Source organism: Lissotriton vulgaris, chromosome 1_1 (assembly GCF_964263255.1).
Source record: "Lissotriton vulgaris chromosome 1_1, aLisVul1.2, whole genome shotgun sequence".
Taxonomy (NCBI): Eukaryota; Metazoa; Chordata; class Amphibia; order Caudata; family Salamandridae; genus Lissotriton; species Lissotriton vulgaris.
This window is the reverse complement of record NC_141685.1, coordinates 1,317,372,849-1,317,395,209: the sequence shown is the minus strand read 5'-3', so window position 1 is coordinate 1,317,395,209 and position 22,361 is coordinate 1,317,372,849. Positions and strand designations below refer to the sequence as shown.

Sequence of the window (22,361 nt, the reverse complement as noted above, 5' to 3'; positions counted from 1 at the left end):
GCGGAATGCTAACCTCGTCGCCAGAGTTGGTGAGAGGGCAGCATCCCGATTCGTATGACACCTTACTCGACATGTCTTGATAACGCGACACCGAAGTTACCGATGTGGTCCGCGTTACCATGGAACAGCCATTGGGTCTTGGTTCCGCAAGCTGCAACCGGGCTCGGCTCGGGCCAGAGCCTAGTTCACACGAGCCCATGCACTCTGCCTTCAGGATTGTCAAGGCCTGCCATAGGAGTGACTGATAGGAACTCGGGTGTCCATTGTATGGTTAGATATAGAGCTACTATATCTAAAGCAAAGTGTGATTACACGACTTCGCCCCAGCTGTCATGCAGCCAGTTGTGTCAAATTTAGGAGGCCAGCCAGGGGTGGCATAATACATGCTGCAGCCCCTGGCGGCCCTGGGTACACCTATGCCCTGAGTTCCAGGGTCTGATAAGGTGGCCCAGTACCAATTGGTAAATGCACCTAGGGTACATGTCGTAATTTAGAAAGAGAACAGCCAGGCTGTGGGTCTGATTAGCAGGCCCACAGCCAGAGAAAGTCGTAAACCAGTGAAACAAAAGCAAAAAATCTGGGTGATCATAGGATTGCAGACCCTACTCTCCTACATGACCCCCCCCCAAACGTCGGAACAATAAGCTAACCTTGACCAGGTGAGTCTTCTTGTTCTAAGTGGAAATATCTGGAGAGCCCATCGGCATTGCCATGATCAGTACCAGGTCTATGTTCCACTGTAAAGTCCATCCCCTGTAGGGAAATGGACCACCTTAGCAGTTTGGGGTTTTCACCCTTCATCTGATTTAGCCACAAGAGGGGCTTATGGTCGGTCTGAATCTTGAAGTGAGTGCCAAACAAGTATGGCCTCAGCTTCTTCAGGGCCCAAACCACAGCAAAGGCCTCCCTCTCAATAGCTGACCAATTCTTCTCTCTAGGGGTCAGCCTTCTGCTTATAAAAGCAATGGGCTGGTCTTGACCATCAAAATTCAGTTGAGAAAGAACAGCTCCCACACCCAACTCAGAAGCATCTGTTTGGACAATGAATGGTTTGGAGTAGTCCGGACTCTTGAGGATAGGCGCCGTGCACATGGCCTGCTTTAGGTCATCGAATGCTTTTTGACAGCTCGCTGTCCACTGAACCTTTTTGGGCATTTTCTTGCTTGTCAGTTCGTTTAATGGTGTCACGATGGAACCATAGTTCCTGACAAACTTCCGGTAGTATCCAGTCAGGCCCAAGAAAGCTCGAACCTGAGTCTGGGTGGTTGGAGGAGCCCAGTCCCTGATTGACTGTATCTTGCTCTCCAGTGGCTGAACCTGGCCTCCACCTACAAGGTGGCCCAGGTATACAACCTGTGTCTGCCCTATCTGGCACTTGGTGGCCTTGATAGTGAGGCCTGCCGCTTGCAGAGCCTCTAACACTTTCCGCAGGTGGACCAGGTGATCCTCCCAGGTGGAGCTAAAGACAGCAATATCGTCAAGATACGCCGCACAGAAGTCATCCAGCCCAGTAAGGACTTGATTCACCAACCTTTGGAAGGTGGCAGGTGCATTTTTCAGACCAAAGGGCATCACCACGAACTGATAATGCCCACCAGGGGTCGAAAATGCGGTCTTAGGCTTGGCGTCCTCAGCTAACCTGATTTGCCAATACCCAGCTGTCAGGTCAAACGTACTTAAGTAGTTGGCCGAAGCCAATCTATCGATAAGCTCGTCTGCCCTTGGTATTGGGTGGGCGTCAGTCTTAGTGACTGCGTTGAGACCCCTGTAGTCTACGCAGAACCTCATCTCTTTCTTACCGCCCGGGGTGTGAGGTTTCGGCACTAGAACTACGGGACTAGCCCAAGGGCTGTCCGAGGGTTCAATGACTCCCAGCTCCAACATTTTCTGCACTTCACTCTTGATGCAGTCTCTAACGTGATCAGGCTGCCGGTAGATTTTACTCTTAACAGGCAAGCTGTCACCAGTGTCGACCTCATGGGTGCACCAATTGGTCTGACTGGGTGTTAGAGAAAACATATGTCTGAACGACTGAAGAACCTGTTTACAGTCGCTCTGTTGATGTTCGGAGAGGCTGCCACAAAAGACAACACCATCTACCGATCCATCGTCAGGATTCTGAGTGAGCAGGTCGGGGAGAGGGTCACTCTCCTCTTCCTGTCCCTCATCTAGGGCCATGAGCAAACTCATGTCCTTCCTGTCGACATATGCCTTGAGCCTGTTGACATGAAGCACCCTGTGGGGGCTCCGGGGAGTTCCCAGGTCGACCAGGTAGGTGACCTCTCCCTTTTTCTCCAGGATGGTGTAGGGCCCGGACCATTTGTCCTTGAGTGCTGCTGGGGCCACTGGCTCCAACACCCACACCTTCTGTCCGGGCTGATAAACAGTCAAGACAGCCTTTTGGTCATGCCAAGCTTTTTGGAGTTCTTGGCTGGCCTTAAGGTTTTCAGATGCCTTCTCCATGTATTCAGCCATCCGCGAGCGGAGGCCAAGCACATAGTCCACTATGTTGGCTGCAGGCTTTTTGAGAGGTCTCTCCCATCCTTCCTTCACCAAACACAGGGGTCCTCTTACAGGATGTCCGTACAAAAGTTCAAAAGGGCTGTAGCCAACCCCCTTCTGTGGGACTTCTCTGTAGGCGAACAAGAGGCAGGGGATCAGGACGTCCCATCTACGCCGAAGCTTTTCCGGTAGTCCATGAATCATCCCTTTCAGGGTCCTGTTGAATCTCTCAACAAGCCCATTGCATTGTGGATGATAGGGTGTAGTGAACTTGTAGTTGACACCACATTCCTTCCACATAGCAGTTAAGTAGCTCGACATAAAGTTTGCACCCCTGTCGGAGACGACCTCCTTAGGGAAGCCCACTCTGGAGAATACTCCAACTAGGGCTCTTGCCACAACAGGTGCTGTAGTGGTCCTAAGGGGAATAGCTTCAGGATACCTGGTGGCATGATCCACTACCACCAGTATAAACTTGTGCCCTGATGCTGTTGGTGGTTCCATGGGACCGACGATGTCGATCCCCACCCGTTCAAAGGGCACCCCCACCACAGGCATTGGTATAAGGGGGGCCTTTGTCGTGCCACCTGACTTACCACTGGCTTGGCAAGTGACACAGGAGCGGCAAAACTCCTTAGTATCTTCGTTCATGTGAGGCCAGTGAAAGTGCGAGACAAGCCTGTCCCACGTCTTCGTCTGGCCTAAGTGACCTGCTAAGGGAATCTCGTGGGCCAAGGTAAGTAGGAAACCTCGCTGAGACAAGGGTACAACCAGCCTCCTGGTCATGCCAGGCTTGGGGTCTCTTGACTCAGTGTACAGGAGTCCGTCTTCCCAGTATACCTTGTGGGTACCTGTGGCGTTCCCAGCAGCCTCAGCAGCAGCCTGCTGTCTGAGGGGTTCAAGAGAAGGGCAGTCTAACTGGTCCTTCCCCAGGTCTTCCCTTGAGGGTCCCCCTGAACCCAAGAATTCAACTTGATCAAGTTCGAACTCCCTAGGCTCAGTTTCCCTCAATTCTTGTAGGTCAGCCTCCTCTGAGACTTGATCCACGACCTGGGGCAAGGGGGAAGGCGCAGCCTTAACCCTACTGCTCTTTTTCTTGGGAGGTGTCTGGTCCGTTGTTCCAGGATCCAGCACCTGTTCAGTGGGGCATTTCCTGACCTGTGACCTGGTCACAGCGAACACATGTGCTGGCAAACCTAACATTTCCATGTGAGTCCGGTGCTCCACTTCTGACCATTGTGATGACTCCAAATCATTGCCCAACAAACAATCCACTGGGAGGTCTGAACTAACTACAACCTTCTTTTGGCCAGTTACCCCTCCCCAGGAGAAAGCTACAATTGCCATACTGTGATTGGTAGTGACATTGCTTGCATTGGTCACCAGGAATTCTGTACCTGGCATGATCTGTCCAGGGTCCACAAAGTTAGGCGTCACCATGGTGACGCTGGCACAAGTGTCCCTATAGGCCTGAGCCATCTTTCCATTTATGAAAGGCGTCTGTCGGTATTTGCCCAAAGTATTGGGACTTACGTCAGGGGACACGTCCACGTCCCCTGTACTGACAAGGACAGCCTGAGTGAGTGTGCCAACTAAGTTGTCACGCCCCTCAGAACCCAGGGTTAACCCTACTAAACCCTTGGGAGGTGCACTACCACTGCTGGCTGTACTAGGGGGCACAGGTGCCTAAGGGGCTGCAGTGGCAGGAGTCTGCCCTCCTCCTTTCTTGGTGCACTCACTAAACCAGTGAGATTTACTTTTGCAGTACTGGCACCATCTTTTGGATTGGCCTTCTTTCTTCTTTTGGGGAGCCTGACCCCCACCCTCTTTGGGTTGTTGGGGACCTGTCGAAGACTTCTGGTCATTTTGTTCCCCCTTAGAATCTTTACCCTTCTGGTCTGCTTTCTTCTGACCACCTTGATTCTGGCCCTGGTTCTGTTTAACTCTCGTGCGAACCCATCTGTCTGCCTTCTTTCCCAATTCTTGGGGAGAGGTCAGATCCGAGTCGACAAGATGCTGATGCAACAACTGGTTCTGACAATTGTTTAAAATTTGTTCTCTCATCATCAAATTATACAATCCTTTGTAATCAGTAACCTTACTGCCCAGCAACCAGCCCTCAAAAGCCTTAGTGGCACAATCGACAAAGTCAGACCAATCTTGAGACTGCGTTTTCTGGGTATCCCTGAACAGCACCCTGTACTGCTCAGTGGTTAGGCCAAACCCTTCAACGAGTGTATTCTTCAAGACGTGGTAATTATTGGCATCCTCTACCCTTGTGGTGAGGAGCTTGTCTCTTCCTTTACCCTCAAAGGAGAGCCACAAGATAGCTGCCCACTGACTCTGGGGAACACCTTGCACAGTGCAGGCCCTCTCCAAAGCAGTAATCCATTTGTGGATGTCGTCCCCTTGTTTAAAGGGGGGGCACTATCTTACCAAGGTGTTTCGTATCAAAACTCCTTTCCCTATTACTAGGTACAATGCTGCCACCAGTGGGGACTACCCCACTTAACTGTTGCTCTCTAGCAAAGGCAAGCCTTTCTTTGTCCAGGGCAAGTTCTTCCCTTTCGATCCTCAGATTAGCTGCCCTTTCCTTAGCTTCGTACACTCTCCGCTGAGGGGACGTCATCCCTCTTTGCGAAGAGTTGTGAGAGCCATTGGTTTGAAGGGATCTGCCAGAGTCTCTTGACAGAGATCTGGCTCGTCCATTCCCAATGTTAAGCTGACCTGATAGTGGCCCCAGGAGTCCCCCAGTACCACTGTCATGTTTGCTTAAGTTGGACCTGCTTAGTCTTACGACTTCTACCTGTCCCTTATCTGCCTCATCCCCAGAGGGATCCTCATTCTCATCGTCCTCTACTTCTTCAGTCTCAGTCGAGAGGTGGATGAGGTCAGGATCGCCTCTGGTTCCCTCGAGGGGAGGCATGTCTCCTTCTGGATTAGAAGAGCTGGGACGGGTCTCAGCTTTTCTGGCATCATAAGTCTCCAAGAGACCAATCAGAAAGGACGTTGTGGGGTTAGACCCCTGCTTGATCTTCCTGGAGTGACACACTTGTCTTAACTCCTTGAAGCTCAGCACAGTATATCTCGAAGGGATGACCTGTGGAGGGTCAACTGACACCAGGGGAGACTCAGAGTTTCCTCCTTTGTCCGACATACTGTTTCTAGTGTGGTGTAAGTGATGCACCTACCTACACTATGTGTTTACCTACTGTTCCCTTGCTAAGAGTTGCAGCCAAGGTGTGCTAAGCCTTGAGGAGCTGCAACAGCTGGTTCAGTAGAACTCAGTATTCTAAGCTTTAGTTATATGTACTAACAGTACTTGTGTGATCTTTCAACAAGATATTCTTAGGATACGTGTGGTAAAACAACAGCAAGCTCAAATCCCACCGCTGCCACCAATGTGAGAAGTTGGCCCGATATGCAGCGTTCGCTATTCTAGCGACCGCTATGTATCGTTCCAAACGACCCTTATGATGATTGGTTGTAAGTCAACCTAAAGACCAGCTATCCTAGTAGCGTGGATACGAGCAGTCTAAGGCTAAAGACTCGAGAGGGCGTGTTAAGCCAGCTGTTTACCACACATGTACCCCTTGAACACCAAGTGAAAGGACACCACACAAGTGTTATGAAAATAAACAGGATATTTATTAAGAATCACAACAGCCCTGTACTCTTTATGAGGACAGGGTACTAAGCACAAACCAAATCTCTTAGGAAAATACTTCAAGTGCACAATTAAAACAAGTGTCCGAGGACACGGAAAGTTTAAGGTCTCGGGCGGACCCGATAAGGCAAGTCGGAAGCGAGGGACTCAGGACCCTAGAGTAAAGAGGCTATGCAGGCACCGAAATGCCGAGTTACCTAGCCACGAGGGCTGCGGCTGCACAAGTCTTACAGGCATCGGGGTCTTCGCTGACGAGCCAGGAGCCGGAAGAAAAGAGTTGCTGGCCGGCGACCAGTGATGAATAGTTCGTAGAGATCCAAGCCTGGATCAGAGTTCGTTGATACCTGAAAGCAGAGGGGACCAAGTTCGTACTACTAGCCAGTAGTCAGAGGGTACCAGGAGGGCACCGGTTGGCCGTCACCTCGACCAGGTGAGTGGGCGACGCTAGGCTCTGCAGTCTCACGGACCAGGAGGTGTTGTCGGCGACCACGGTGGAGGTGCGAGCTGTCCCACGAAGGATGATGCTGTCGGCGTCGCTGGGCCCAGGATGGGGCAACAAGCCTTGGCAGATCTCAGGGCCACGTGATGGGCCTAAGATGGCGTCTTGAGTGGACCAGGAGGGTCCGGGGTGCTTCTCTCAAAGATGGAAGCAAGGGCCAGTCTGGAGCAACCAGACTAGCAGTGTTGATTGTCGGATGTCGTCACAGAAGGGCACAAGCCAGCGGCTAGTGACCAGACAACGTGCTGAGCAGCGAGCAGAAGGGCCCCACGCAGATCGTGGAGATGCTGGGAGACTGCACTTCGGTGCTGGAGCGGCTCAGGGTCGGGGCTTCTCGGACCCCAGAGCACTCACCAGGGAATTACTTCGATGGTCGTGCTGGTTAAGAAAGCGTGCAGGTTTTGATGATGGCCGGTCCCTCGAGGTCTCGTCGCACCCACAGATCACAGCTGAGCTGATGACGTGGGTAGAGGTCAGAGGTGCCAGGGAAGCCGGTTCTCGTCGAGCTGGGCCGTCGGATCCTTGAGGAAGGACTTGCAGCAAACCGCAGAGTTCTTAGATGGTGCCCGCTGATGCAGGGTGACTACTCCTTAGTCACAAGGGAGAAATCTTGAGAAGAGTCTTGAGTGTCCTTTCGTAGAAAGTAGTTCTTGATTCAAAGATGATCTAATTTGGAAGGGTCCCCGCTCCGACCTTTATTCTAAAGAAAGGGGTGGGTACATGACTAGGTCCTGCCCTAAGGGTGGGACCCGGAAGGGGGGTAGTTACACCCCTCTCCCCTGCCGGACTTTCCCCAGGCCAGGGCTGGCGCCCCTGGAACTGGTTCTGACCGGCAGATGCGTAGTGAGCACCGGGGTGCCACTCCGCAGTCACCTTCTCGCAAAAAGCCCTACCTACCCAGAATACACAAACCCTGTCTGGGACGGTGCGAACACCGCCCTCGACAGGAAACCCTTTGTCCAAGCGCTCCTCGCTGGAAGGACTCCCAGCAGCAGGAGGTCAGACTCGTGTCTGTGGTGGCAGCATCCATTTTGTGGAGCTGAGGCTTTAGTTAACTTTAACCGGGGTTCACAGTTACGTACATGTCGTGTCCCTCTAGAAGGGCGGAATGCTAACCTCGTCGCCAGAGTTGGTGAGAGGGCAGCATCCCGATTCGTATGACACCTTACTCGACATGTCTTGATAACGCGACACCGAAGTTACCGATGTGGTCCGCGTTACCATGGAACAGCCATTGGGTCTTGGTTCCGCAAGCTGCAACCGGGCTCGGCTCGGGCCAGAGCCTAGTTCACACGAGCCCATGCACTCTGCCTTCAGGATTGTCAAGGCCTGCCATAGGAGTGACTGATAGGAACTCGGGTGTCCATTGTATGGTTAGATATAGGGCTACTATATCTAAAGCAAAGTGTGATTACACGACTTCGCCCCAGCTGTCATGCAGCCAGTTGTGTCAAATTTAGGAGGCCAGCCAGGGGTGGCATAATACATGCTGCAGCCCCTGGCGGCCCTGGGTACACCTATGCCCTGAGTTACAGGGTCTGATAAGGTGGCCCAGTACCAATTGGTAAATGCACCTAGGGTACATGTCGTTATTTAGAAAGAGAACAGCCAGGCTGTGGGTCTGATTAGCAGGCCCACAGCCAGAGAAAGTCGTAAACCAGTGAAACAAAAGCAAAAAATCTGGGTGATCATAGGATTGCAGACCCTACTCTCCTACAGTCACCACCATGTTTACAGTAATACCAGTCATGTACTGTAAGTTGTTGGAATATATATGTTAATGCAAGCTGAATTTCCATAGAGGGGAATGTCAGGAAAGAGTGGGAGGGTAAAATGACTATCCATGCGAAAAGGAAACAATTAATATCACAATCAACCCCCCTGACCCAATGGTCTATTTTATTAAACAAAATATATGGACGCCAAAGACCTTGATTTAGCACCTTAAGATGTAGGGAGATTGGATGTGAGATACCCCAGATACAATATGTACACAGGGAACCCACCGTCTTTTTAAAGATAGCAGGCTAATGAATAAACTTATATTTGACCCAGTTTTAAAATTCGGCCAAACAAAAAGGTACACAGAGTAATATTTGCAATGCATAAAAAGCTATCCTTCGAAGAGCTAAATGTAATTGGGATAAAAAAGAAAGGAAAATATGCGATGACTGTGGGAAAAATAGAGAGTAAAACCATAACACAAGTTGCTTCCTCTACCCTATACGCAAATCAAGAGCAATTTGAACACTCTAAAACTAACATGATAAGGGAGTGAAAGAATGATGGGTGAACCAATAGGTTTTGGTGTCTTCAATTTAATATATACCCTTCTATTAACAGACATCTAATGGACGAGTACCCAAGTTGTGGAATGTCTCAGATTAATTTGTAACTAACTGTAAAATCAAAAAGAGCATCCCTTCGAATTAAACAAATGTTATATTAAAAAAGCAGGTAAACTTTTAGAGCTAGATAGATATACAAAGCCTTTTAGCTGTCGCAAATCCTAAAATTTGCAAAAATCACACTGTTTGCAAATGAAAAATGGTTTTCCACTCCAAATTGCATTTAGGTATAGGCGTGAAAGTGATTGCAATGACCTGTATCAAACCACTGATCAGTCACCGACAAATGAAAGGAAGTGGTAACTGATTCGCAATGGAGAAGGTGTCCTTTTAGGACACATTTCCCTTTGTGAATTGCATTAGCAGCTTCAGGCAGAGTAGGAAGCGGTACAGGGTGGGGGTTACTGCCTGCTCTCTAACCCTGATGATTTCACAAACAGCCAACGTTTTTGTTTTGAAAGCAGCACCATCCCCTTAAGGAACACATGCTGCTTTAAAAAATAAAAATCCTGTTTGGGAATGGAAACACAAGAACTGTTTTCTGCTGCTACTTGAGGACCACCACCTCTGTGTTTGTAACAAACAATGGGGGTAAATCAGATATAGTCACCTGCCTAATTAATATTAATTAGGCAGGTGGTTCTTGGATAGACCCAGATCAGTCAGGAATCATAGAAAACACAAGCAAACCTTCGGAAATATAAAACCAGTACTCCATTTGATTGACAAATCACACTAGCGGATTATACAAAGCTTATTAGACATATCGGTTTAAAGAAATTTAACAAGATCTTCACAGATTGCAATCTCTTTAAATCCTGGATGAGTAGAAAAACTGTCCTAAAAAGAATATTCTCCAAAGGTTACTGTGTATGTTGCAAGCAGTGTTGGTGTTAACTCCTAGACCAGAAATGTTGAGCGTCCAATCAGCTTGTGATGCATTTGCATTGAAGAGGAAAAAAATAGGTTACCAAGAAAGCTAACACAGCGGGACTAGGGCTACTGAACTCTATTAAACTGTCAATAGAGTAGAATTTGAATGGTCCTTATGTGCCGCAGAGAAACAATGGCCCCCACATACACGCATACTAAAAGGCAAATGGACTTAGGACTTCGCGTTGCTTCCTAAACAACACAAACCAATTACAGCATATGTATCTGAAGTAACACCCATTCATTGACAGACGTGACAAATGATCGAAAAACCCACCATGCATGTCTCCCTTCAACCAAATACATTGAAACCTGGATTTTAGCACAGCACTACTTCATGATATATAAGGCAGGATACTGTCATATGTTGAGGCCCTATTTAATCAAGGACAGTTCAAAAGGTGTGAATCTTTTAGGAGGGACTATACACTTGAGGAAGAGGAAAGGCTTCCATAAATACAACTGGGGCATAGGAAAGTTTTCCTAATTAATAAACAGGTAGGACAGAGGTCTCACGACATTTGAGAATCTGTTCACAATTCAGGAATCTTGTAAGGGCCTTAACCTTAATATATTAGCTATAATTATTACTGTGTAAGGTATTCCTAATTGGCAGATTATGATCATATGGAAAATGTTTTAGGAAGAGTAATTACTCTAGAACAATGGGAACAATTGTGGGGGCACTTGCCAAAAATCATATATAGTGTGTAGAATCAGGAAACTCAGTATAAAATAATGTATGAGTTATATATCACACCTAACAAATTTTTAACATGTATTTTGGTACTGGTGATTGTGTTGGAGGGAATGCAAGATAAAGAAGGGTGAAAGACATATGATGGCCACATACACTATTACAAACATATTGGAATGAAGTGATGAGTCCCATCTAAAAATCTTTAGGATATCTGATACCAAATGAACTCTATAACAATATTGGGCATACGCCCGACAACAATGAGAGGCGTGTCAAGAAGTGATTAGGCACTCAGATTATACATGCTGTTGGCAAGTAAGAAACAGCAACAAATTGGAAAAGGGTATTTTCTCCCTCCATAAATAGTTGGCTGAAGAGAATATAAACAATCACAATGATGGAAATGCAAGCACACAATCTGAGAAACTAACATAACAGATTGAGCACCATGTGGAAATTGGTACAACAAGGAAACCCTAACTTGGCAAGTGCAATAATAATATATCGGGACCCATACTAAGCGGCAAAATTGCAGGGACACTGCTTGCAAACGTAGATGTCTTGAATAGATTTGTACCAAGTAACATTAGGCAAACGGAGATGCATGCATAACAAGATGTAATAAGCTTTTTCATCTCAATCTTTTCGGTTGAATTGGGCGAACGGGGAGGGAAGATGTTGGTTACCAGCTATGAAAAGAAGCTGTCTAAAGTCAATGGGATAACTCTGAAGCGTTATGTTTCTGGATGCTAAATTTATGTTACTGTTAAAATCAATACGTCTTTAAAAAAAGATACCCTTGAAGAAAACGATGACAAGCGAAAATTGGCAGTATGTGGAGTCCTGTAGTATTAAAGAGCCAATCCTCTACACATAGAAATCGTGCGCTTATATGCCATTTTCTCCAAAGCTTCAACTTCTTGGTATCTATGTACAAACCAGAGAAGGCAAACATTCCAGACTTCATATGTAATATCGAACTTTCTTGGGACTCCAAGGACTAATGCAAGTAAAATGGAGTCCAGATTTATGAACAGTTAAAACTTGAAATTTATGCTCCCTATGATGTACATAGTTTTCAAAGGAAAATGCTCTATGAGTATTTTACAACTTTTCCTGTAGAAGAGACAGTAACTCCTACATCTTGGTACTCCCAGCAGAATTATCATGTCAATGGTTAAATACCATTAGAAGAGCAGACTGAATTAGGGGTACATAAGTAAAGCATGTAACATGTTGCCCTGCCAGGAGGAAATCTAAGAGTGCTTAAGTCCATCTCACCTCCTACTCCTCAAACTACCTGTCAAACTCACCACATGCTAAGATTAGATTTAAACATTAAAGTAACTCTGTAACTACTCCCTCCCGTCGGTGCGCCTCAAGGGAGGACTTGTGTGGTTAAGATTATGTAAACTATTAAAAAACAAACTCTGTTGCCTCTGCACTACAACAAGTTAAAGCGAGCTATGTAACAGCAGTGTAAATTTTACTATAAGACAAATAATGTATGCATCATTCTTTAAGCAGGTTAAGAAACTCTTTGAGAAAATCACAGATCATTCCGTCGACTGTGCGACAATTAGGAAAGTCTTTTCTTGAAGTCGCACTTCTGTTTATTTGTTCCAAATGTCAGCCGACATGTGTTTCATCGCAGGGAACACACACACTGCGAATCTTCAGGGCTGAATGTAAAAACAAGTGTATACATGGAACGTTGTGTTTAAATAAACTAATTATATACATCAAAGGTGTGACAATTGTGCTGCCTTTAATATGGTGAGAAGGGCATGCCACTCACGATTAATAAATTCTATGGCATGAGTTAGGAAAAGAAAAAGAAAAATCCCCATCCATGCAAGAAAAACGAACCAAGACTAACCGGTTAAGAAAAAGGTGACTGAATGGACGAACCCGGCTGGGTCGTGTCCTATCATTATCATTATTTTATACCTTTCAGCAACGAGGGTGAGTTCATATTTAGGTGCATTTTAGATTTCGTAGGTTATTTTACCTACGTCGGAGCAATGAGTGATTTTAATTCCATTTCTTCACGCCCTCGATCGAGGTTGATATGGGATTTAGATACGTACTAAATCCACCCTTCCTGTTTTTGTCTTTCTACGTTTTCTCTTACCAAAAACATACAGGCACAAGACCTCACAGTGCCACTAACCGGATGTTATGCAAGTTATCTGGTGTGATCGATAGACAATAGACCTACAAACGATTGAAAGTTAGATACTCATCCTAGAACAAGTTATTTACTTTAAAACCTTGGCGACACTGCAACACTCGAGGGTTGTAAGGTGGTACAAACTGCTGCACATTAATGGCACTGATCCATTAGCAATAAGCCAAAGATACTTTGCATTATCGTGCATTTTGGAGTATGCACGATAATGAGGTACCACCCTTCACCACCTATAAGCCTTTTCCTTCTTCTCAAGAGCACTCTTTATAAGCACTATGGAATCACAAAACGTATTGGACAATTGATTCTTGTCCATTCAGTTACCTTTTTCTTAACCGGTTAGTCTTGGTTCGTTTTTCTTGCATGGATGGGTATTTTTCTTTTTCTTTTCCTCACTCATGCCATAGAATTTATTAATCGTGAGTGGCATGCCCTTCTCACCATATTAAAGGCAGCACAATATCACACCTTTGATGTATATAATTAGTTTATTTAAACACAACGTTCCATGTATACACTTTGTTTTTACATTCAGCCCTGAAGATTCGCAGTGTGTTTGTTCCCTGCGATGAAACACGTGTCGCCTGATATTTGGAAAAAATAAACAGAAGTGGGACTTCAAGAAAAGACTTTCCTAGTTGTCGCACATGTTGACGGAATGATCTGTGATTTTCTCAAAGAGTTTCTTAACCTGCTTAAAGAATGATGCATACATTATTTGTCTTATAGTAAAATTTACACTGCTGTTACATAGCTCTCTTTAACTTGTTGTAGTGCAGAGGCAACAGAGTTTGTTTTTGTCCAGTAGACTACCTTGCTAGTCCATGCTGAGCGGTTCAGAGGTATTTTCCGCTTGCCTCATTGCCCAACTGATTACTATCATTTGTTACTACTCATGCGAATTACAGGATAGTGCTCCCAGTAATTTTGGAACAATCTAAAAAACCTCATAGTCGTATATCTGTAAACTATTCAAAGCTTGTGTATTCTATTCAATGAAAGAGAGCAGCTGGTGGAGGTGTCTAGAGGTGGATCCTGTCTACCTCACGTTTCATGGAGTGACGCTTATAGCATCATCATCTGAAGGGCAAAATCTTTGAATTACTACTCGAGTGCGAACACGGTAAAGAGCTATTAGTTAAAATCAACTTTCTTCACTCAAATACAGAAAATACATTATAGAACATAGGCTCATCATTACTTTTTTAACCCCTTCACTGCGGCGGCTATTCCGCCGCAGTGCTAAGGGGGTGGGGCGGCCGCGCGGCGGCCGCATGCTGGTGACGGAACCGCTCCGTCACCAGCGTCGGTGGCGCTGTGCTTATGACGGAGCGGTTCCGTCATGGCCCGCCCCGCTCAATGGAACGCTCAGCGCAGGCGCGGAATTCGCGCCGTGCAGGCGCTCCGAGCGGGCCATGACGGAACCGCTCCGTCATCAGCACAGCGCCACCGTAGCTGATGACGGAGCGGTTCCGTCATCAGCAGGCAACGGGTTAAGTGATCTGTTCTTGGAATTCAGATTTCGAAGAATAGTCACGTTCCCTTGACTTTTTGGCTAAATTACTGTAACGATGGGAGCCTCTATAAGCCTTTTCCCTTGATCTTAACCACAGTATGCTAATCTAAGATTATTCTTCTGCAAATAATACTATTACAGATAAGCAATTTTACCTTTAAGTTTGTTGGAGAGTTTCAGCCACTGAGTCAACCAAGTTCTGCATTCTGCTGAGCTCATTTCCACTGAGTTCAGTCCACGGATATAACAAGCCTGAGGAGTACATTAAACAAGCAAGTAAGATCATATAAAGAACCATATTTGTTTCACTGCAGTAAACAGATAGCTTTTTTCATCCCCCATCTGTGGCCACAAGTGACCAGTACTTCTGAATTGAAAGCAATTTAACATGTGGTGAGCCTATACTTTTCAAAAGCATTAGTTGTTTTGATATGGTCAATGGTAAGGGACTCCCTGGAAATGGTGTTTCGGAAGATGCCCAGTGAAACATATGCTGCCAATCAAAACATCTCATTCATCTTAAACACTGCAGATCCTCAGCATTGCCATTGTTACAGTGCGAGTCACTGGGTGGGTAACAGCATTAATGGCGAGGGAGAAGCATTCATAGTCGGCCCTGCTGTATTAGCTAGCAGCACTGTGAAAGCTCTGACCGTTAGGATCTTGTGTGTAAGGGTGGTGAAGGTAAACCAATACATCTACATCACTTAGGTGGAGTGATAAAGAACACATAATGGCCTGCAAAAGTCTCTCTCTACAATCTTCCTACCAGTGTCCTTGCATCGGTTTAACTTTTTATATTATGTTCATATGCCTAATCCTACAGTTGGCAGCTTTCTGGAAAAGAGCTTCTAAAAATATAAGTCACATCCTCTGGCTCATAGAAGGGAACGGTTCTGACAAAACTAGAAGGACGCAGAGGAGACTCTTTAAGGAAATTAAAGCTATGGCAAGAAGAAAAGCAGGATCTTCTCACACGCAGTGTTTCCAATTTACACTTTAGAGCTGCCTTTATTATTTCATGTAATTATAAATGTGGGTTTTTGGAAACCAACACTTTCAACTTCAAACCAAGGACTCTCAAAAAGCCTGTGATTTACCCTTAAAATCTGCCTTTTCTCCAACGCAGAGACTCAATACTCATTAATCATGGCAGCATGGGGATGTCAGATCATGATGTGGCACGCGTGCAAGCAAGGTCAACACACCTACCAGATACAACACTGTTGATCCACCATCATCCAATAGTGAACTCATGTATGAGGAAAAATACAGTCAGACTTCACAATGTATCAAATTGGAATGAAGTAATAGGTGGGCATGACATAAGACAATTAGCCACAAGACAATTTCATTTGTAGTACGAAAAACAATTAAAAAGCTACCCGCAAATTTTGCTGACAATGAAGTTAATAAGCAATATGGTTTGAAAACACAGAGGAATCCATAAGAAATTGAATAGGTTATTTAGACAAGCTCTTACATTTCGTAATTCTTCTTCGGATAACTCCTTCACTCCTATTTTCAGCAGAGCCACATCCAGCTGGTGAAGTTCATAGGTATGACTCCGAATCCGCCGTCTTAGAATGAAGCTCGGATAGCGAGGGGTAAGAAACATCACCCGGCTCAAAGCTTTCTAAACTTGCCAAACAAAAAGAGAGGAGTTGATTAGGACAATGAGAAAGGAAAAATCCCTCCACTCAACACTAGCCCACAGCTGTAAAGGATGCTGCCTGCAAAACTGATCATCTCCTTAGGTAGTTTGATTTAAAAAAAAACATTTCCAAGAGAACAGTCACTATGACTCCTAATGAGGAATCAATCCTGGAATATTAGCAGAAAAATATGTCCCATTAAATCTGACAGATCTAGTTATTTTTCAACCACTAAGCAATGATCCACACATGGAAACAAACATGGGCTTCTATGAAATGGTCCTACATGGCTCACTTCCTTCCTCACCAACTGCCATCAGTTCATTTAGATAAGAATATTAAGAAGTTAGAGTCTCGTCTTCAGCTGCAGAATACCCCAAAGATCCCCGTTTGTCACCACAGTATATTCAACTCTACATGCTAGCCCGTGAAACGTTGCTCACTGACAGCAACATTAAGATGCATCAATACTTTGAAGAAACACTCGCTATTCATGACATTGAGTGACTCAAAATCCGCCTCTGGCCCATTTAGAACTTGATGCTTAGCTCCTCCCTAACGCTCAATGAAACTAATAGAGTTCCTTTACTTCACTAACAACAGCAAACTAGAAAACCCAGCCAGGAATTTCAGAATAAAAGAGACATAGTCACCCACTAGTTGACATCCAAAGCAAAAACACCAGTATTCACTTTTGATACAAACTTCTCCATCTTTTAAATCCTAGCTAAAAAACAAACAGCATGGTACTATCTCTACCTACAAAATGATATTCAGAATAAAGTTCTCTGAATGAAGGAAACCCTCTGCTCAGCAAGGTTTACAACACTAAAGTCATGCTGCAGCAAGTCTCATCATAGGGTTGTTGCAGAAGCGAGCCAGAGATTTCACTGGTCACCAAAAGTTGAAGCACAAATTTCTGACTTAGCAGCTCAAACAGCCAACTGTTCAAATATAGTCATAGACAACAATTGTTAAACTCCTGAAGTATATTTGCAGTTTATAGTATCAAAGATAGCTCTACCTGACTAATCCTATTCTGGATCAATAATGTCATGTCTTACGGCTAAACCTAGCCCTTCCTTCACAGAATAGAGATCCAACCTGAAGTACAAGCCTTTAATAGTTTGCTCATCTTTGATGTAAGCTAGGATGCTCTTTTGCTGCATGGCCACAAGCTGGCCACCTGTGGGAGGTTTCAGGCCACATTGAAGTAGCACTTACCATTTGCTGAGTCGTAAGATGTCTCATGCTAAGAGGAGATACTGTAAATGCTGGTGCCACTTCCAGAAGATGTGCAATCTCAGGATGAGAACCCTGCTGAAACTGAAAAGAGAAAGTTTCTTTATTCAAACTAAAAATATTTCCTTTTGTATACACTGTTGTCGCGGATAACAGTGCTGCAGCTCAAAATGGTGGCGGGCTTCAAGTACGTGGAGTCCCCAAAATGCCAGAGACAGCCCAAGTGACTACACACCCCCTTTGAAACTTTTCTAGAGTTGGAGACTCAACAACTTCCCCACGTACATCATAATTGCATAACATTCCAAATCCTATCACCAGCTTTACTACAGCTTTGCACCTTTAAACAGACAACATTACTACATACACTGGAAATGTTCTCCCGGTCTCCTTCACTAGGGGTGCTAGGGAGCAGATTACCACCATTGAAGAATTATCCAAAGAAAAACGAGTTACAACTTAACAGTCTTAAAGGTATGCATAAAAGCAGGCTACCAGAGGGGGAAATTACTCACAGGAGGCTCGTGCCAGTTTGCATACTGATCTTCTATTATGACACATCACACATGAGCAATCCTTACCCCCTTCCATTTCAAGGCATTAGACTACACAAGCTGGTCATAGAAGTGATTGGCACACACTTGGAACCTCCAGCTCATCCATTAAGGAGTGCAACTACAGGAAATGGAAAGTGAAAATCTTACTCACCAGGTCATTCCCCCGCTGCTAATAAACTGAGTGAGTGATTGTCATAATACAGTTATCTGTCCACTAAAAACTCAGTAGTCTGATGAAATCCAAGTAAGGAAATGTGAAGTACCTTTGCCAATAGCTGCTGAAGTCGCTCTTGATCTGTCTTCTCTGTTGCACTGGGCACGGCCTTCAACAAGCCATTCAAGATTTCTGGGTAAGCCTCTACCCGCATACCGTGGTACACCTTGAGGAATTCGGTGAGCTGGTTGGGGTTCCAAAATTGCCGTATCAACATCTGCCGTGGAAAATAGTACCTTTAAAACAGAAACCAGAAAAGAGACTCATGGGTCAGCCCATACTTTTTGGGTTTTGCTCCACTCTTCTTCAAAGCCTGCATTTTCAGCACCGGCCTTAACAAAGGAAGAGCAAAGGGATCGATGTTTTTGGGTATAGCATCGATCCAGAGTTGGCCTTCCTTTTGCCAACAATGGTCATCTGATACTTGGGTAAAATTAGTGCAAACCGAGTGAATGAAAAATACAGACTCCCAGAATGCACAGGATTAAAAAATAAAGCTCCAAGAGTAGAAATGAGCTACTCCTAGTGATATGGATTTATTTCACAATTGCACCAAAAAACATACATGCTAACAATTATTTGATTTATCCCTACACCTGGGTTTACGAAAGTAGCTATTTAACAAAAATCAAGATCTAACACCTGAGAGAAGACAAAAGCAGTCAAGCTTAACACAAAATAGCTTGCTATGTTTTTAAGTGTATGTAAAATCTCTGATATAATTAATAGTGCTGAATAAACAGACTAAGGCATAGAATTATTTATATTTGGAAACAAACTTTTCTGACATTCATGATCCACAAGTGACAGGATTGGAAGATTTTTTATTAAATGCTTTGACAAATGGCGATTACACACACTTTTTCTCCAATTTACTCTTTTCCTCTTTTTTCACTAGAATGTGGAGTATGCATCAGAGATTGAGAGTGGATGATTGTATCAGGAATGCCTGAGCCCTCACCAATCACTTCCTTTTTCTTACTCTTTTTACGCTTCGTTGTACATATCATTATACATACATTGGAGCTCTCCTTGTAATTAAACCCAATCATGTTTTTCATAATTTAACTGTAAAATATATCAAAAAGTTTGAAAAAAGAAGAAACAAATACAAATAAATTCATTTGATGAACCAGTGTAGACTGAACGGCTAGTCTTTGCAGGACAGTATTTTGCTTATTGTTTGCTGCAAAAAACTTTTGAACTAATCAGGCAGAATTGGCAATTGTTTTGTTTAACGAATAAACAGACAAAGGCATAGAATTATTTATAGTTGGAAACAAACTTTTCTGACATTCATGATCCACAAGTGACAGGATTGGAAGATTTTTTATTAAATGCTTTGACAAATGGCGATTCGCGCTGACGTTGAAATCATGGAATGACTAAAAAAATCCCAGCATGGCTGAAAGGTTATAGACCGAATAAAAGCAGATAGCTTATGGGATTTTTTATGGACTAAGGCATAGGGCTGGTTTGAGGACAATGTAGAATGGTTAAAAAATCACTCTTAGTTCCACTGAAGCCATTGGGGGGCTGTAGGTCATGTGAGACGTGTTCACACTTGCAAGCCGAAGACACCACATGCAGGGATGCTCAAATATCAATTTACTGGCTATTCCCACAATCCAAAGTGGCGACGGATGTCATATGTCGGTTCTGATTGATGGCAAGTGCTGGTGCTTGCCGGAAGGTAAGTAAGGGCATGACTTCCACTTAAACTCCTCCAGAGTATTAAACTCAGTACAAGAGACTACCCTTTTTAAGCCACAAGAGTGGGCAGTTTGAAACCCGATTCATTAGTCATCCAAGTCTCACTTCTGAGAGCTACTTACTGAAATGCGAGGAGGGACTAAAACCTACCAAGTTACTCGATCCGAGAGTGACTGTGCTAACAAGGTTTTGTTTTACATTGAGCAATATTTCAAAGATGCTTTTACTAAGCAAGTTTTTTAACTTTATTTACCTTTTAACATACAGTTGACAAACCATAGGGTCATGGCAGATATAGTCCATACCGAGTACATTTCAGATAGAATTTATGACAATTCTTTAAACTATTATCAACATTGGCATTTTATAAATTTTGCAACATCAGTTAATTTTGTACCCTACACATGAGCACATATCGGCTAAGATCGGAAATGTGTTCATCTGTAGAGGCAAGGGTTCCATGCACCTGTCTAGTTGAATCACCAAATCGGGAATGTGGTCAGAGTCGTCTTGTGTTTCTAGAAGGTATGTTTGGAGTGGTTGCCAAATGTCTCTCAGGCGTGAGGTAGGTGGTTGAGGTTGTGAATATGTGTCGCTATTGATACTACAAAATATCAAGCTAGCAGTCCAGCACTTCAGTGTGGGTGGGTGTTTCACGCCCCAGCGTATTGCAATTTCACGTTTTGATAACAACAGAGCTAATGCCACATAACTAGGCACTGCTTTTGGGACATAGTAAACATTCCCAAGCAATGCTTGTAATGGGTTAGGTGTGAGTGCCTGGTTTATCATGCGTGATAATTCAATGTATACAGCTGTCCAAAAAATGGCTATTTTAGTGCAAGAGCAGGTTATGTTTAATAGCATGCTCAATATTTGAAATGCTTTTGCTGTGCGTTTTGCTGCAGATTGCAAAAGTGTGTTTGTATCTGCAGGTTTCACAGCATCCATCACAGCAGGAGAAAGGCAGGACTGACGATAGGTGCAAAAGATAACTCTTGCAGGAGGTCACTTAAAAATAGTGTTTCGGGCTTCTTGTTATCACAAGCCATATAATGAGCATAAGGGATCCCCTGACCAGGTAGATCCTGAGGTGGTAGACAGATTCTTAGATGCGCACCCATTGCCATGCATAGCGGCAACTGATAAAGACACCCTAGACTTAAAAATTACCTCAACGGATGTGACGCAACCAATACAAACCCTAGCCACGAACAAAGCCCCAGGTCTAGATGGCCTACCACTAGAATTCTACCGCACATTCTCCACCCTGTTAGCCCCACGACTGGTAGATATGTATAAAACAGTGCTGGAAGAGGGGCACTCCCACAATCCTGAGAATCAATAATTGTCTCTTTCCTAAAACCAGAACGAGACCCCCGCCACCTGGGATCATATTGACCCATTGCCCTGTTGTGCGCAGACTACAAAAACTTTGGCAAAATATTAGCAGAGTGTTGCGCTTCGATTCTTCCAGCATTAATGCACCCAGATCAATGCGGGTTTGTCCCGTGAAGAAGTACCTCCCATAACGTCCGGCAGCTCTTCCATGTACAGGATCAGGTCCAGGGGGGATTCCCCCACACCGCGTGCCTGGTCCTGGAAAAGCCCTTCAATATGCTGTCATGGCCATACCTATTTGCTGTGCTCCGAGCATGCACTGACATACACAAGGCCGACATCCAGGGTCAGGTTAGGCAGCACGTGTCATCCTCTTTCATAGTGTTGAGAGGCACAAGGCAGGGCTGCCCATTCTCCCTGCTGCTCTTCGCCCTGGCAATGGAACCACTGTCAGTCCGTCTCTGAGAGGAGGGCGAGCAGTGGGGATCCCGCTGGCGGGAACCACACATAGCATTTCAATGTATGCAGATGAACTGTTCCTCTACGTGCAGGACATTACCTCAGACCTCACTCCAATCTTTGCCACCCTGGCAGACTTTGATAAAGTAGCTGTCCTGAAAGTCAACTGGGCCAAGTCCACAATATATCCTATATCTGCTGACCTCTCTCCACAAATGGTGTGCGTCGGAGGAATCTACCTCGCATTGAGTACACAGGCACCACAGTATTTAGGCGTACACCTGTATCACTCCCCACAAGATGTCTACGAGAGTAACCACCTGAAAGTACTGACAGGCATTCGCTCCTCTGTTAGTTTCTGGAAAACCCTCCCCTTAACCCCTATCGGAAGAATAGCAGTAGCCAAAATGGTTGTTGTCCCACAACTGCTCTACCATTTTGCTAATCTCCCGAAAGTCATTCCTCAATCCTTCTTTCATGAACTAGACTCCCTCCTCTGCATCCTAATATGGGGTGATGGTCGTAGGCGGGTAGCCCTGGCCAAAATGCAGCTACCAGTGAACCAGGGTGGACTAGGAGCCCCTTCATTTGAGGCATACTTCCTAGCGGCCCAACTACAGTGGATATCACGATGGACCGCAAAACGCTTATTAGGAGAGATCCACACAATCACCAGGCCAATATGAGTCCCAGAAATCCGATGTATGTTGCTACCGGGATTCAAACCTGCGTCAACCTATCCACTGCATGTGACAGTGACGCACACCTGCAGAAAACGCATACACTGGATGTCACGGACAACCCCACTTTATTCCCCTCTTCTG

At 45.0% G+C, this 22,361-nt stretch overlaps 1 protein-coding gene across 1 annotated transcript in view; it reads right to left on the bottom strand.

The window, feature by feature from the left end:
• Nucleotides 1-22,361, bottom strand: part of LETMD1 (LETM1 domain containing 1) — a 70,277-nt gene that overhangs the window by 26,011 nt on the left and 21,905 nt on the right. Inside the window, exons 5-8 of the mRNA XM_086965788.1 lie at nucleotides 18,074-18,260; nucleotides 17,236-17,337; nucleotides 15,840-15,992; nucleotides 14,512-14,608 (exon numbers count right to left, since the gene is read on the bottom strand). Of these exons, the coding sequence (XP_086821914.1) occupies nucleotides 14,512-14,608; nucleotides 15,840-15,992; nucleotides 17,236-17,337; nucleotides 18,074-18,260 (539 nt within the window). The remainder of the gene's footprint in view (nucleotides 1-14,511; nucleotides 14,609-15,839; nucleotides 15,993-17,235; nucleotides 17,338-18,073; nucleotides 18,261-22,361) is intronic.